Source organism: Genypterus blacodes, unplaced genomic scaffold, assembly GCF_046128005.1.
Source record: "Genypterus blacodes isolate CSIRO-AG114 ecotype Tasmania unplaced genomic scaffold, CSIRO-AGI_Gbla_v1 ptg000094l_1, whole genome shotgun sequence".
Taxonomy (NCBI): domain Eukaryota; kingdom Metazoa; phylum Chordata; class Actinopteri; order Ophidiiformes; family Ophidiidae; genus Genypterus; species Genypterus blacodes.
This window is the reverse complement of record NW_027466898.1, coordinates 944,508-961,149: the sequence shown is the minus strand read 5'-3', so window position 1 is coordinate 961,149 and position 16,642 is coordinate 944,508. Positions and strand designations below refer to the sequence as shown.

The 16,642-nt window shown below is 41.0% G+C and overlaps 1 protein-coding gene across 1 annotated transcript; it reads right to left on the bottom strand.

Annotated features, from left to right (window-relative positions):
* Positions 1–1,083: 1,083 nt before the first annotated feature.
* On the bottom strand, positions 1,084–7,185 carry LOC143007829 (neuronal acetylcholine receptor subunit alpha-4-like). The gene is made up of 5 exons (XM_076159306.1): positions 7,129–7,185; positions 4,941–4,985; positions 4,749–4,858; positions 2,073–3,510; positions 1,084–1,234 (listed from the first exon to the last, which is right to left on the bottom strand). Exons 1-5 carry the CDS (start codon positions 7,168–7,170, stop codon positions 1,109–1,111), a joined length of 1,761 nt encoding a protein of 586 aa, XP_076015421.1. The 5' UTR covers positions 7,171–7,185; the 3' UTR covers positions 1,084–1,108.
* Between the last annotated feature and the right edge of the window lie 9,457 nt (positions 7,186–16,642).

Sequence of the window (16,642 nt, the reverse complement as noted above, 5' to 3'; positions counted from 1 at the left end):
GCCTTTCATTCTTTTAATAACCATCTGCCACTTCCTGAAAGCTTAACCTATTTGTGCTTCTATTCTATGTTGGAAAAACACCACACTTCCTGAAAAACGCCCGATATGATGACACACAGTGCAAAATGTGGCACAGAGGCGTTAAATGGTATTTATTTATTGACGTTCACCTTTGACTTTGAATGGCAAATGATGAATATTTATGGTCTACAATATTAAAGTCAAGTCAGGTGTTCCAATTCTATTTATCAGGGAAATTTATTCTGGGGAAAAAACAGAAAAGGAGCCGTTAAATGCATTGGGGGATGGGCAGGAAGAGTTATGCATGATTGGTGTGAGTGACTTTCAGCTGTCCCTCTGTGAACACCAAAGTGCTGTGGGTGGCACATTTGTTATAACAAAGAGAATTGCTGAATGAAGTATTGGATTCTTATGTTGACTTGAGTAGTGTGTAATAAGAAAACCAGAGAGCTGCAGCAGCAAAAAGCGTTTTACACACAAACAAACACACAAACACACCCTCTCCAGCTCAAATGCTGATTAATCACGTTGTTAATAACTTATTTAGTGTAAGTGAAGTGTTTTTTGGCACATTCACACAGTGTGCTGCTGGAAAGATATATCATTGTAGGGAAGTTGAATATAACACTTCAACCAAACATTTGTTTTTGCATTGTCAGATCAGTAATCCATCCAAATCCATCCCAAAGCAAGTTTTCTGTCTGTTTGCTGGTCTGTCTGTGGTGTTTCCCGTAGCTCTAAATCTGTCAGAGTCTATTCCTCACTGTTTTCATGAAGGTGACAGCTTGAGCCACAGAACGCAATGTCAAAGTGGAGCAGTATGGAAGGATATTTTTCACTGTTTGCCTTCTGCCCTCATAAAGAATTTATATACCCACAGGAATCAATGATAGATATTTCATCTTGTTCCTCAATGAGTTACCTTTTGATAACCTAGGCAGCAACAAGTAGAAGGAGTTTTAGTCCCTTTAAAAAATAATAACAAAAACCATAAATAAGTATAAACAATGCAGTTGCTTTTATAATACAACACATGTGTGTTCCTGCTCAGTGTTCAGGGGCTTAGTTTTCCCTTGATGGTGAGTTTCTAGATCATTCCAGCCAGCCAAGGAGGAAGAAAGAGTCCCACTGATCCCAGGATGCACACCAGTACAAACATCCAGAGGAAAATCCTGTCAATGACCATACCCACGTATTTCCAGTCCTCCTTCACCTGGAGGAGAAGAGCAAAGCAGAGAGCTTGGTCAGATTGCACAGAATCCCACCTTCTGTCGTATCAGCTGCCACTTTTCACCCCTGATTGATTTCTCTCGATTGGCTGATTTTTTTCATTATGAGGCAGCTACCTCCTAAATGTCAGACAATCTTTGCTTGTCCTCGAAGTCAAATTCCTGAGGCCCTATTGTTTTGAAGATTGGATGTGTTAGACTAGTGCAGTGCACGATGTGATCTTATTGAATACCTTGAAAACTTTCCACCATTTCTTAGAACAGCAGATTACTTCTTCGGAGGCTGCTGAGTCACTTCTCCAGTGACTGTTTTGCAGTGTTCTGATGTAGAAAAAACTTTGGTAGAAGGAAGACCACTCCCCTTTGCATCATAGCGCTCTATTCCACTGTTGAGTTCATGTTCTTTATCAGGTCACCTTAGAGTACAGGTCCGCCCAGTGGGGCTGGTCCAAATTGTATTCAGTGTAATTGGGTGCAGATTTGTTCTCATTCTATGGCCACAGGTTTCACTTCTGTGTGTCAATATGCTAAGTGGAACTAAGTGGGTGAGGACAAAATGTGTTTTCTTGACCTCTGCTACTTGTTAATTTGTGCTGCATCATGCAGAACCAGTGTTCTCGCTCTATTTTGGTCTATTCAGGTCAGGTATCCATCAAGTCTCATCATCTCATTCTCTATTCAGACTGTCCTTTCTGTTTGGGTGTTTTTTTATGAAGATGATTTTATGCATGTTGGATTTGGAGACCTCTACCAAGACATTTATGTTGCAGAACAATGACTTAAAAAATAATAATAACTTGATAAATGTGTTAATATACTCACTGAAAAGTCTTCGTCCTCTGCCCTGAGATGATCAGCAATGTACTGAACTCCGTCTATGGCCCGTTGCATAGCTGGTGAAATCCTCAGAACTGTAGTGTCCTGCTGGTTATTTCTGGTCTTAGTGGATTCTGCAGTGAGGGTTTCTGCTAGATGGTCTGAAAGAACCTTTTTCTTTAATCTCCCTTCCATTCCTGGAACTCCAGTCCCTTCATCGTGGAGACAGCAGTACTGGAAGCTGCGGGAGCGACATCGATGCCCAATTCTCGGAGAAAGCTCCCTCTGGTGGTCACACATCTGTTCTGCACTGACTGAGCGGCCATTTGCTGTAAGTTTTTGTGGTTCTCCCATAGATAGAGTGCGAAGAGGGCCCAGTGGCAAGGTTGGGGTCAAGCTAGACAACAGGGAAGAAGATGACGCTGAGGAGTTGTGTCCCTTTTGGTGTTGCTGCTCTGGAACTGAATAGCAGCTGGTTGGAGACCCGCAGAGAATGTTGGGGTTCAGGGGGTGATTCTTCACGTTGAGATCCATAAGAGGTGAGGAAGGTGGAGAAGGGGAGCAAATGAGGATCTTAGGACTGTCAGATGGAGTGGTTAGGACTGTATTCTCTACCTCACCCATCTGTCTCAACCCTGTCTCCAACCCTGCCCAAAAGGCCTGTGAATTGCCAGTTGCAGATATTGTCGTGGGACGGTGCATCATCTCAATAAGCTTCTTACAATTATCCTTTGCTGTGCCTGGCGGTCGCTTCATGAATAAGAATCGAGGCACTACGTCTAAGAATACTCTCCGCACCCAGTGAGGCATGCCATGGGTTTGAGGAGATCGGTGGTGTACGTTTAGCACAAAGACAGTAATGATAATAGATAGTGTGACGAAGACCATAGTGAAGAGCAAATATTCACCAATGAGTGGAATCACCAGCGATGTAGATGGTATAATCTCTGTGATCAGTAGGAGGAATACTGTTAAGGACAGTAACACTGAGATACACAATGTGATCTTCTCCCCACACTGAGATGGCAGATAGAACACCAGCACGGTCAAGCAGGAAATTAACAGACAAGGGATTATAAGGTTGATGGTGTAGAACAAAGGAAGCCTCCGTATGATGAAGTAGTAAGTGATGTCCGCATAAATCTCTGTGCAACACTCGTACTTTTTGGTATTGTACTTGCCCACTGCATTTATAATGACCCATTCTCCACTCTCCCAGTAGTCCATCTGGTCAACGTCACTGTCCATGTTGATCAGATCGATCTTAGCACGGTCGTAGGTCCATGAGCCAAACTTCATCTTGCAGCTTTGCTGATCAAAAGGGAAAAAGGTGACATCTATGCTACATGAAGACTTGTAAATGGCTGGGGGCATCCATTTTATCCGTCCATCATAGAACAGATGCGCCTTCGTCAGGTGTGTCACAGCAAAGTCACCATCAGCGCTGCAGATGAAGAAGAAGAAAAGCATACAAGGGGTGGAGAAATTATTATTTCGAAAGGTTCAGTTATCCTGGCTGATTAGATTCATTTACAGTTTGCAGTTATGCTGGAGCTGCAGGAGCTTGCTGAGATTGGCTCACTCTGGCTCTGTCCCAAATGAGACTTGATGTGAAGTTGCATCCACAGGACTGTCAAGTGTCCCATTTGTCATTTTGGGGGTCATAGTGGTGCTAAGGAGTGCTTCCCAAACACAGTGGATGCCGTCTGTAGCACAAGCTACTTTGCCAAATTATATTATATATATATATATAATGTAGTCTGTCTGTCTGTCTGTCTGACTGTCTGTCTGTCTGTCTGTCTATCTATCTATCTATCTATCTATCTATCTAACCAGATAGATAGCAACAATGTTTCCTCTTCAGAGTGATATAGAAAATGTGCAGCTCCTCCGTAAAACTTTTCAATCACTGTTGGTGTCTGTTTGCATCGTGCTGTTCTTTCTGCTTTCTGTTTCTTCCAATGAAGCCAGTGTACATTTCCAAAAAGAACTATTTTAACGAGCAGCATTCCTCCTGACTCAGCTGTCAGCAGAAAAACTCCCGCAGCGCTGAGAGAAGCTGTCATTCATCATGATTCTAATGACTCTGAACATGGAGTAGCTCTTCACAAAGCACAGTCATATGTTAATGGTAAATTCACTTTTGGTATATTTATTCCTTCTTTTGAATGATGTTACACATTTTAGTTGTAGTTTAGTAGTTTGGACTGTTGAGGTTTAAGTTGTCTGTACTTTTTCTTTTCTCAATCCTCAATTTGCACTCCTCCTGTACAATCAACCAATCAGGAAATTCTATCAATATGCCATTTCTGATCCTGTACTTCTTATCCCTAAATTTTAGTTTCCCTTAACTTTAACAACTAAAAGGTCTGACAGTGGGCTTTTATTTTTTATGTTTAAAACCACAACCATAATGGGCGACCTTGATCACATTTATTTCAGTTAATTTCTTTATGACACTGGCCCAGGAGAAGAGATTTGGCACGACTACAAATATCTTCCCTCCAGACGTACCATCTGCTGGAATCAAAAACTGAACATTAGCTGCAACATGATTCATTTGCCTTCGGAATGGCATCACATTTTAACACCCAACCACTTTCTGTGACTGCGTTAAAGGAACTGCTTGCAATTTCCTCACATCAAAACAGACAAAGTCTTCGCTACAAACTGGCTCCTCACTTGTTGTAGAGGACTATGTCAGGCCTCCAGATGAGCTCAGAGGGAACACGGATGGATGTGACGTTTTCATATTCGTCTGGGTTCCAGCTGAGTTTATAGTCATTCCATTCCTGCAGGGGAAAAGACATTATTAACACCACCGATTGCCCACTATGCTTTTGTCAAAGCTGCCTTGACTTTATCATAACATACTTGCTTCACCCAGACATTTGTGGTCATCATCTGGTTCTTCTCATCCTTATTTCAGAGACACAGAGAGGACAATCATTATCACAATATTATGACAGTCTGGATCAATGGTGCCCCAAAGCCATTAAATTTCACAACGGGGAAATCACTGGCTACCCCACTCTATCATCACCTGAGTAGAATGTATGAAGGCATTTCATCAAAGCCAACAAATACATGAGTGAATTATCTAACAGCTTTTATAACAACCCTGTCTCTTTACATTTACACGGTGACCCATGAAGTCTGAATGATTTTTTATTCCAACTTTGTGGGCAACAGTGTAAATTTATATACTGTTGCCCATAAATTTGGAATAATGTTTTATTCCAACTTAATTGGCCACTGTGTATATATAGAGACTTGTGTAATGCACCTGGAATTATATTAGGCTATGCTCTATGTACAGTTCCATGCTGCCAAACTGTTTTCTCCAGCTCTACAGCCAGCAGCATCCAAAACACTACATTCTTCGCGTCACTCTGCAGGAGAAAACAGTTTCACCCAGAGCTGACTCTCACTGCCTGGAAAGTTGAGGAAGGACTGTCACCTAAATTGTACCTTAAAACCTTGAGAATCCCCACAGCAGTGCAGACTGCACAGATACAAACCTGGAGCTGCACTCAGTAAGTCTTTGTGTGTTTTTGGCTCCAAATTGCAGAAAAAGTTGCTTTAAAACTTTCTGACCTTCATTAGCAGAATCCTGTAACTTTGTGTCATTTTAGTGATAATCTTTGCTCATGTTTACCAACCAAATGGACGAGAGAGAGTAAAGATTTCATATTCATGAGTCCAGTTGTTGCTGCTTTGCTGTTTAGCTGGAAGTTTGTATTTTCTTCTCTAGTTTTGATTTGTCATTTCCTGTGGGCAGAGAAGATTTACTGCCAATGTTTATACCTTAGAACATTGTTTAATTTGGCCAAATCCTTCTTGTTTCTACTTTATAAATCCGGCTGATAAGAACAATCCTTAAAGGGGATATATTCAACAGATTCACATATTCTTATTTTCATTTTGGGATCTACATATTGGGCAATTGTTGAGCATGCAGAAAATACAGATCAAATCAGACCAAATGCTCTTGTGACCTCTGTGTTCAGTCGTCAATGTTAAATGTCACCTTTATTTTTGGCTTGTTTTATGCTTAGAATTCTTTATAAACACATCGCAGAAACACAGCAAAGCTCACAGTTGTCCTAGACACCTTCACCACAAGATTACATGTGTTGAAAGAAAAGACATATAAATGAAAATAAAGGTAACAATACACCCATTTTTTAATAAACAAACATTTATATATAAATAACCTTCCACAGAAGTCATATATCACCTTAGAAAGAATGCATTTGTGTTCCCAATGCTCCGATCTGAACATGAATCACATTTGAAACCATGGGGAACCTATTTTACACAAGATTTTAGTGTGGTCCTTTACTGATTACTTTGTGGTGAATACTGTTCAGGAATGCTAAAATGAGTCTTACACAAGGTCTGACTGGAGCAAACGAAATGTTTAACGAGAGCTTAGAAGCTCTACTATTAGATGAAACCGCCATCTATCAAATCCATGTAGGACAGAGTAATCGTCATTCAAAGTGATTGGTCAGTTTGTCTGTCGGTCAGATGTACGAGGGCTGAGTGCAGCGCCATCGGTCGTCCATTAGAGTGATCACTTTGAGCTTATTGGGGCTCGTTACAGGACATTACAAGCTTCAAACTGATGGTAAGTTTGCAAATGTATTCCATATTTTGGCGGAGTTATGGTTGAGAGAATATTATGACTCCATGTCAAAGTTAAAATGTCCTGCTTTGTTTGTCTGCTGTTGCTAGGCAGCTTCTGTTGGGTTGATGCAGTGACATCAACGTGTTGCATAAATGAAGAACCTCAGTCCAGCATATATGGGTTTGTCTTGCTGGATGCATTTCTATGTTTCCAACTATGTTCTTTGTTCTTTGGCAATGGGCAATACAAACGTCTTCCTCTACTATACTATAAATATGCAGAAAAATGAGAATATGCCGCCTTTGAATATTAAGGAATTTGTAATGTCAATATGAATATATATAAGAATTAAGAGGTGTTCATTCATGTTATAAAATGAGACGTTCCTTGTTTCTGTTACATTTAAGACAGTTGTGAAGCTTTACTCACCACATCAATAAGCTGAGCGATGGACAGTCCAAAGTGGACCATCACCGTCTCTGAGCTGTTTTCCACCGGCCGGGAGAGCTTATTGTAATGAGCGAACAGATCATGGAGCAGCCTCTCTTCAGCGTGGGCTCGAGGTGTAACTTGAGAACAAACTGAGAGGAGGAAGGAATCAACACATCTTAAGTACTGTACATGTATTTAGTGAAACTCCCATACTAAACATGTAAGATTGTTTGTTTGTTGTGACATGGTTTTGATGAAACTTTGTGGAAGGCTGATCCATACACAAGTATTACACTGTGTTACACTGTGCTTAATGACAAAAAATCAGGATCATTTATGCCATTAAGAGATTATCATCAATCACTATAATTTCATTGCTGACAAATAAAGCTTGCTTCCTCTTCTTCTTCTTCTCCTTCTTCTTTTTAGTATTATTATAGTTCTGTCTGTCTAGGACAGCGTATTATAAGAAACACATTTGGTCTATTGGCTTGTTTGTATTGGTGGAGCTGTTTGATCACCTATATCCATTACACATTGATGGATATAGATGATATAGATCTCTTTTCGTCCAATTACATTTCATTTTTCAATACTTTCACATATTGTGTTTGTACATGTGTTTGTAAATGAAGAGCTTACACACATGCATGCATTGTCTGCACATCTGCCCATCTATAATGGGTTCATCTGTCAATGCAAATAATGCACTGATGTCGGTACAGAGTGTAATCTACAAGGAGGGTGACCTCTATCACACACAGGTGGCGTATGGTTACATGAGAGTGTTTCTGTGAGATGAGACGAATGGGCAGAGAGGAGGACAGGAGATGAGAGGAGGAAGGATGAATATGAATGTGAGGACATCCGTTATGTCTCCGCACAGGCGTGCTGATGGAGCGATCTGTAGAGATGTCTCACCCCCCCACCCTTTCTCCCTTGGTATCTCTCTGCTCTTTCTGCGCTGATGGAGAAACCCAATCTCTTCCCTCCCCATTAAGGGATGGCTCACATAGGACAGAGGATGACCTGGCGGGTCTAAGAACAATTAAAGGGATGGGTGCGTCCCAAGGCTCATACAGTACAATGTCCTTTGTGTTCAGGAGCTTTTTTGCATTCAATCAGACATTTTTCATTTCTGCACATTGTGCATCTGCAGAGGTTATTCATTGGCACAACAATAAGTCATCTATCCTTGGACACAGGTGCTGTTGGTATGCTGCCGGCCTCCTCTGAGGTCCTCCAACACACTAAATCATAGCTGATGGGCTGTCCTTCAGTTACCGGAAAAATTGACATCCTCAATTTTTAAAGGCTTGGAATCAATATCTTATTAAATGGATATAGTTTCTTGTACTCCTCCCACATCTTCTCCTCCTGTTTACACCTGAATCAGTTTGGTCAGCTCATATGTTCAGCAACCTTGAGATGTCTGCAGGTATTTAAGAAGTAAAAGAAGCTGTTGAATGTCACGGCACCTCAGTGGATAATCTGTTGAATGAAGCTAATAGATGAAGTGACGCACGCTTGAAAAGCAGCTATGTGAATGAGGAGAGCTACATGGTTTTAAAATATGGGGGTCAAAGTGCACGTAGGCCTTGTTCCCTGGAGGTCACCAGTCTCAATTAATTTTCAGCTCCTCAATCCAGACATTTGGCACAGCGCCAGAGGGTTCATCAAGTACCATCTCTGGAATATATAACACAGTTTGAGAACAAGACACACACACACACACACACACAAGTACACCGGAGGTCTTGAACAGCTCACTCGGTCAACACAAGAGAAAAATAACAAATAAATCAGACACACCAAAAAGTCGGAATTGAAGAATTAACTAAAAACATTGCCTGACGCTAGAATCTAATTTGGGAACTATCCAAAAAGGTGCAATGTATACAATATCCAAAAAGCTCACAGTATGTACCAACTATTTTTTCTGTATACATTGAACAGCCACAATAACAACTGATGTTCAGAGCTAGAGTTAGACATTAAGGCGCTAAAGTGTTTCCCCTCGCCTTGTGTATTCCCAAACACTTTCAATTTACAAGTCACACACTCTCAGCCTACATATTATTGTACATCTGTGCTGCTGGACCTAATTCTGTCCTCATTTGATTAATGCACTTTCATTGTCCAGGACCAATAATGCACGAGCAGCAAAAATGAGCAAACGCGACACCTAAACCTAAGCAGTGTGATGCTTGTTGCCAGGTCAACAAGCATCACACGCCTCCACTTCCAAAGCATATTGTAAAAAAGTTGTTTCATGTCATGTTCCATCAGTCATCTCTAATAGATAAATGGGTCGAAGGATTGATTATTTACCTGGTGAGTGAAAGGTGAAGAAAAGAATGCTCATCAGCGGTAAGCACAGGAACAGATCCATAACGTCTCCAGCTGTTTCCAACTCTGTGAGTGAACTTGCTCCAACTGCTTGACTTTAGTTCCAGTGTTCCATTCCAGGTCAGGACTGCAAAACCTGGGAATTCTACGCTGTAGTAGAAGATGTTCAGGTGATTCTCCTTAGGTTAGAAAGTCAGACAGAGAGGTCACATCAGTCTGTAACAACCCAGGGCCTGTAGTTTTTCCGTGTTCCATGTATCCATCTGTTCAGTTCGTCTGTTGGTCAGTCTGTGAGTCAACATGAAGGACCTCAGATGTTCACTTTAGTTCCCTGATCCCACACTTGAAAGTCCCTCCTCATTCCACTGGAATCCCTCAACCAAGTGTGCCTTATCCCTCTCTTCTCCACCCTCCCTGTCTACATTACTCCCTCCCTCGCCTCTCATCTCCCCGCCTCCTCACCTCATCTGCCTCTCTCTCTCCCTCTCTCTCTCTCTCTCTCTCTCTCTCTCTCTCTCTCTCTCTGCCTCACACACACACACACTTCGCCACTCTCTCTCTCTCCTCTTTCCCTCCCACATATTTTCTTTTCTCCCTTTCTCAGTTTTCTCTCTCTCCTTTATTTTCTCCAAGAAAAGACTGAACCTTGGGTAGATTTTTTTTTTGCACTGCATGTCTGTGTATGGAGAGTGTGTGTACGCAGACCACTTATTTGTATGTGAGCTGGGTCATCAGTGTCTAAGCAGAGTGTGTGTGTGGCTGTCTTAGTCCACTGGTGCTTGTGAGTCATAAGATAGTATTCAGTCTCGTCTGTCCTGTTGCCCAGCAGAAAAAAATCATCTTCCCTTCCTCGTTTCTCCCTTAAACAACCCCGTCCCCCACCCACCACCCCCACCTGCTGTCAAACCATGTCCAGGTAATGTCTCCCACACAGACACACAAACCCATCCTTCTGTCTCTTAAAAATGTCCGTGCTCTGCTGCCAATCTCCTTTTATGGCGTTTCAACACCGTCAGACTGTCAGGCATCAGTGCCAAGGATGGCCACCAACTGAGACAGCTGCATTTGCTTGAGATGTGTTTACTGTTGTTGTACGTCTTCTCACTTTCCCCCAGCAATGCCGAGATGTCAGGCTTTGATGTCAGACAGAGGAAGCAAGAACAACCCGAAACACTTTAAACTGATCTCACGGAAACTTGATTCTGAATGTAGTTCCCTTGAAATCAGTAATCAGAGAAACTGGCTATTGGCTTGAGACAGTGAGTTCTTTCACTCTGTGTTATACTGGATGATAGAGTGCAACAAAAGAGTATTGGGTAGAGATATATTTTGCTGCTGTAGATGTCTCTGTTAGATTTTCTTCTTTTTCAGCATGGCTATGATCCCACAGAGAAAAGCCTCCGCAGTGTACACATTGATTTTCTTCTAATGAAAGACATGGCCCTCTTGATCCAGTGATGACTAACAGGGACTTGACAGATGAAGAGATTCCTCTCGCGGTGTAACGGAGACAGCACAGATGCGTGGCGTGGTGTGGACGCCTCTCACCATCGGAGGTTTGATCGGCGATTATATACTTGGCTTGCTGACAGGAGCCCAACAGAAATTTGTAAATGGGACAACACAGCTGCAGGGGGGGGGGGGGGGTTGCACTGTAAGAGGTGGTTTCACATTCAGTAAAGGGCAAGGTGTACAAATGGCCCAATTAAGGCCTGGTGGCTGACACATATAAACAAGTATATATCACACGCACATACACACAGGCACACCATCTGTGCACGCTAGCTTTTAGAATCATGAGGAAATATGGCTGGGTGGTGTTTGCCACTTGAACAGCCTCCTTAATAATTCAGACTTTCCTGACTTGGTAATCTCAACAGGTGCTGTGACCTCTATGTCAGATGGTCACAACCCAGGTGCACCGACTGACCTGTTGTGGCCGTGTTTTCAAGCAGTGACACTGACGCTGAAATGGAAAAAGAACATGTCAATACTTTGCATTTGTTCTTGTAACCAACACCCAGGCTGTTAATCTTATTGTTTTGTGCAGGCGATGGACAGGGCACAACCTCAGGCTCTGTTACAGATACAGAACACAATACGTTTTGAGCACCAAATGGCAAAGAAGTAAACAAGGTGCCTGTGAAGAAAGTCAAACAAGATACAGACCTTGATGTTTTCTCTGTGGCTGGTGGAGAAAACATAGCTGAAAGGATAGTTGTAGAAATTCATTTATCAGATGTTGATCAAAGCGACTCCAGTGAATTGCCAATGTTGTGATCTTCTCAGCAGTTATCTGAGTGAGTAAATTCAGAGACCCAATAATGTTGCAACCAAAGCTATCGACATAAATCAGAGGATGTGAAAAATAAATGCATTTTCCTTTAAATATGGGTTTTCTTCCTCTGAGAGCAATTTTTATGTATCTCCCTTTACTGTGCTGTGAGAGCGATGCACTGACACGTCCCTGACATGTCTCTATTCAATGATAACTTCAACGGTAAGTGGGTGGGCTAAACATTTCATCTCAATTTAAAAAACGACAGCAGTCATTAGGGGACTGAATCTTTGTTGCATTATTGATGGTCTCCTGAAACCCACCGAAGCATCTGAAGAATTGATTAAAACACGGAGCATTCCCACTGAAACCGGACTTCTTTGAGGCAACAGCCCGAGGAGCTGAGATCACCAGGTCAGCCAGCATCTACAGCACATGGTTCGACTCAGTGATTCACACACCTTCCTTCTTTACACTCACAGTGACATGCATCCACCTTCACACACAAACCCACACAAACATGGTGTTCATGGCATGCATGCATGCATAAACACATGGCCAAGTACAGCTCACCTGTCAGTAATGCCTGCTGCCTCCTTGCAAAGACACATGCTTCCGTACAGGATTTACGGCAAGATAGGGGATTTTACCTCTCTGGGACATGTGCTATGAATGAAACATTAGATTGTTTGGTCATACATAAGCTTAGAGTTGTTGATGTAGCTGACATAAACAGTATTCTTCTTTTTTCAGGATGGAAATTGGATGGAACTATCTCCCTCGTAGTTGAGCCACCCTGAATGGGAAAATTCTTTCACACTCTGGGGTATGCATACCTGCAGCAGCCCAGGGGTGAAAGGAGATAGCCAATGAACAGGTGCCAGCAAAGCCTATAGTATGTGCAGGCCGACCACCATCTGTCAGCCATGCAAGCAGACCATCGACAAACTATCATTGAGGCTAACAGCTCTGTTCTTTTTTTTCAATGAAAGGGTCACATATGAATGAACGCAACCCTATTTTTGTTCTTCAAAGACAACGAGAACATCTCATTCCTTTGAGAGAATGAGATAAGAATTCAAAAGTCATCTCTCCCCGCAGGCAGGTCTGTGCTACGGATCACAAGCCAGGATGTGGTAATAATAATCACAGTCAAGATTGCCTTAGAAAACTGGATTAAACTAATTTATAGACAATGTTCCATTCTGCTGATCTAACTGGCTTCAGTGGCTTATGCACACCAGTGTTTGAGATCAATATTATTTTGATTACTCAGAAAATCTATGAGAACAAACACCATTAAACTGAATGATGAGGTGCTCATGAGTGACATAGCTAATCATGCAATTATGTGTTGGTTCAGTTGATGGAATGATCACAGACATGACATTACAGACCAATTACAGACCCATGAGGGAGCCATTATAATGCCATTTGTGGATTTCTCAAGTAAGTAAAAGTAATGATTGGGAACACACAGCAGGTCATTTTAAAGTCAATATTTGTCACACCATTCACATCAGCTATACGTGGGAACCACATTTTATTTTACATGGAATATATGACAGAAAATACATTTTCTTGTTCACTGAAAATATACATTTTCCAACATAACATACATAATTGAAATATTTAGCTTGATAATGGAAAATCCAACTGGCAATGACAGGAAATACATCTATATATATACTGTATCTATGCTGTATATATGGAAATATATTGATGTTCCCTCAAAATCCTCCACTGGCTCATTCCTTCCAGTGAAAGCAGCTATTTATTTTTTGCTGTAGCACAAAATCTACAGTCATATAATAAACTCCCAGTAAACCTATGAATTGATTATAAAGTGACTTCTAAAGCTTGAGATAGTCCTGCCCTACAATACATTACAGTGTCTGTGCTCCAGGAACCCAATGTGCCTAACAGAAAACACCTCTTCTTGGTATTTGAGAGGAAAGAGCTGAGGGCAGAGCTTCTCCTTCACACACACTCACACACACCTTCGTCACCTCCTCCTCCTCTGAATAATTTCCATGGATTCTGAATCAGATGCTGTTTCAAAATTCAAGACCTATACTGTGGATAGTCACCAGTCTATCCAAACTCCCACAGCACTGTATGTCCCTGCTAAAGGCTTTGGTGCTTCATAAATACATAATAGAAAGATTACATTTATATTACATTACATTACATTACATTACATCTAATATTAAAATGGATTTGACTTTTATGGTTAACCTTGCCAACAAAGCCCTCGCAGAAACTAAAAGAACTGCCTGTGAATTTTCAAGAAATAACTGCTGTTCTGCTCACAACACATTTCTTAAGACCACATTGTTTAAAGCAGACTTGTGATTTACTTTGATTTAAACCTCAATTGAAAGAATCATTTTACTTGATAGAAGTCACAGAAACCACAGTATTGTAAACAAAGTATTAAGTAGTTTAAAATGACTTCATACTTTGCTCAACTATTTTCTAAGCACATTTTTTTTACTATTTTTCAATCAATTTTTATTTCCATTTTCCGTTTTATTACCTTTTTTTCAAAAAAGTTCTGAGCAACTGCAACATGGAAATTTTGTAATTTAAAATATTTTATCCATAAGGTTTTACAGACTTCTCACTTTCAGGGAAGAAATGTTCTTACGATCATTTAAATAATTAGATTCATACCATTTCAGGCAATGATTGATTAAATTAAATTAATTGTTAAATTTTGTTTCACTCATATGTTGTGGTCCCAACAAGGCATTCAGTAAATCTGCTGGGATTAAAAATCTGTATTATACTTGTGACATTGATTCACTCAATAGAAACCTGATGTAGGGAGGCAGTGGCTCAGTGGGTAGTGCTTCTGCTTGGGAACCGGAGGGTCGCCGGATTGAGCCCCTGAGCAAGGCACTGAACCCTCAATTGCTCCCCCCTCTGCGAAGGGTGGTAATGTAATGTAAGTCGCTTTGGATAAAAGCGTCTGCCAAATGATCGTAATGTAATGTAATGTATAATTGAATACTTTTAAACCAGTGTATACCAAGTGGCTGCAGAATAATTCAATTACACTTTAATTACCATATACAAAAGAAGTTCATGTTGCTGACTCTGTGTTTGCTGTAACTGCACACACGTGTATAATATAATATCCGTCTAATCATGCCCCTCTATCTTCCTCTTCCTCCTCAGAGTCCAGGTAACCAAGTGTACCTTGGAGGGGGTAGTCAATATTGCTTCATAACACACATGTTTGCATCATACCGAGTAAATGAACACCAGGGGCGAGGTATAATTACAAGCCGGATATGAGAAGCAACTTCAATTGTGTCACCGTTATTGTCGTCCCACAGGAACATGTTCATGTGGCTTTGTGCAGAGCTGATGTGCTTTTAACTCTTTCTGTGCTGGAGCCATTCTTCTGGCTCGCTGTGTCTCAGAGATTTTAATTAAATTCCGTTTTTATTCACCCTAAAGAAAGCTGCGGGACAACATGTGGAAGTATTGTAAACAACACAATTGTTCTTATGTTAGTGATTCTTTCAAACAGCAAATCAACTTGTTTCAGTAGTTTTCCAGAGAAAATGTCAGGATATGGAAATCAAAATATGGAATCAATAAAATGAGTCACTGGAACTCTTTATTCCATAAATAATCATAACACAACAAATTAGCTTATATAGACATTTTGATTAGAATTAACTTGCTCATTTGAAAGGATCAGTCCAACCTTTTATTCAAATTATCAATATGAACATTATCTCTTCTTCCTGTTAGTGTCTTTTTCCGGAACATCTATATTGAATCTGCATGACATCTACGAGTTTCCTGTGGGCTCTGAATCATAGTTAGTGTTGGTGTGTGTGTGTGTGTGTGTGTGTGTGTGTGTGTGTGTGTGTGTGTGTGTGTGTGTGTGTGTGTGTCACCTACCTATAAATGTGTTGCCTCAGTCCCATATTGTTAAAGCAGTAATGGGGTCCTTTTCTGAGGTACGTGATGGATAGCATGAAGCATCACTTCACATGTCAGAAACCCTCTTTCAGTTTACTTACAGCAGAGCTTACGTGCTCATTTTAACTAGTGCTTGACAGAGGAATCCATCATTGGAAATTTGTGACATTAACTGTGCTGGATTCAGTTGGACAGATGGCCTGTGTAACAGCAGCCGCTGAACAGTAGGAATAGGCTTCTTTTGTTAAGTAGAAAAGCATGTGCTGGAACAAATAATAACTGTCATTTAGCGAGTCACATTGAAATGACTCACAAAGAGAGATTCAATGAAAGCCTCTAAACATCCTCCAGCTTTGCCTAGATTCAAAGAAAAATCTATTTCAATAGAATACAAAAGCAGCAGTGGAACAATACTTTTATTATACATGCATGTTTTCATATACAGAGATTCCATGTGTGGTCTCATGTGTCTTTATTGGCTTATAAAGCAATAAGCTATAGGCAAACAGTATGGCCATACATCATCTTTCAATAATGTTCTCATAACAGTAAACGTCAATGATAAATATGCTCTCCAGGCATCGCCTCAAAGATGTGGCTGCACAGTGTGTGATGTGCAGTATGTGGAGGATGTGTTTAAAGCATAGTGTGTGTGGGGGAGTATAGTGTGAGGTCCCTGGTGTGTCAGCAACATATCAGTGTAAACAGCTGAGTAGGCTCCACTGGGAAACAATATAGGGGTATGAATTCCCCCCTCTTCTGTGGAGAAAATTCATTTTGAGTTTGTTATAGTTGTACTTGACATGTTGGTTTATGTAGACATGCCTATGCATAATCAAGAAGTTGTAAAATGCGCCGTAAATTATATGGCTTTAACTCCTTCCGAATGAGTTACATAAACAAAGCGAAGGTTAGCACAAACTGCACGTCTCCTACATATTA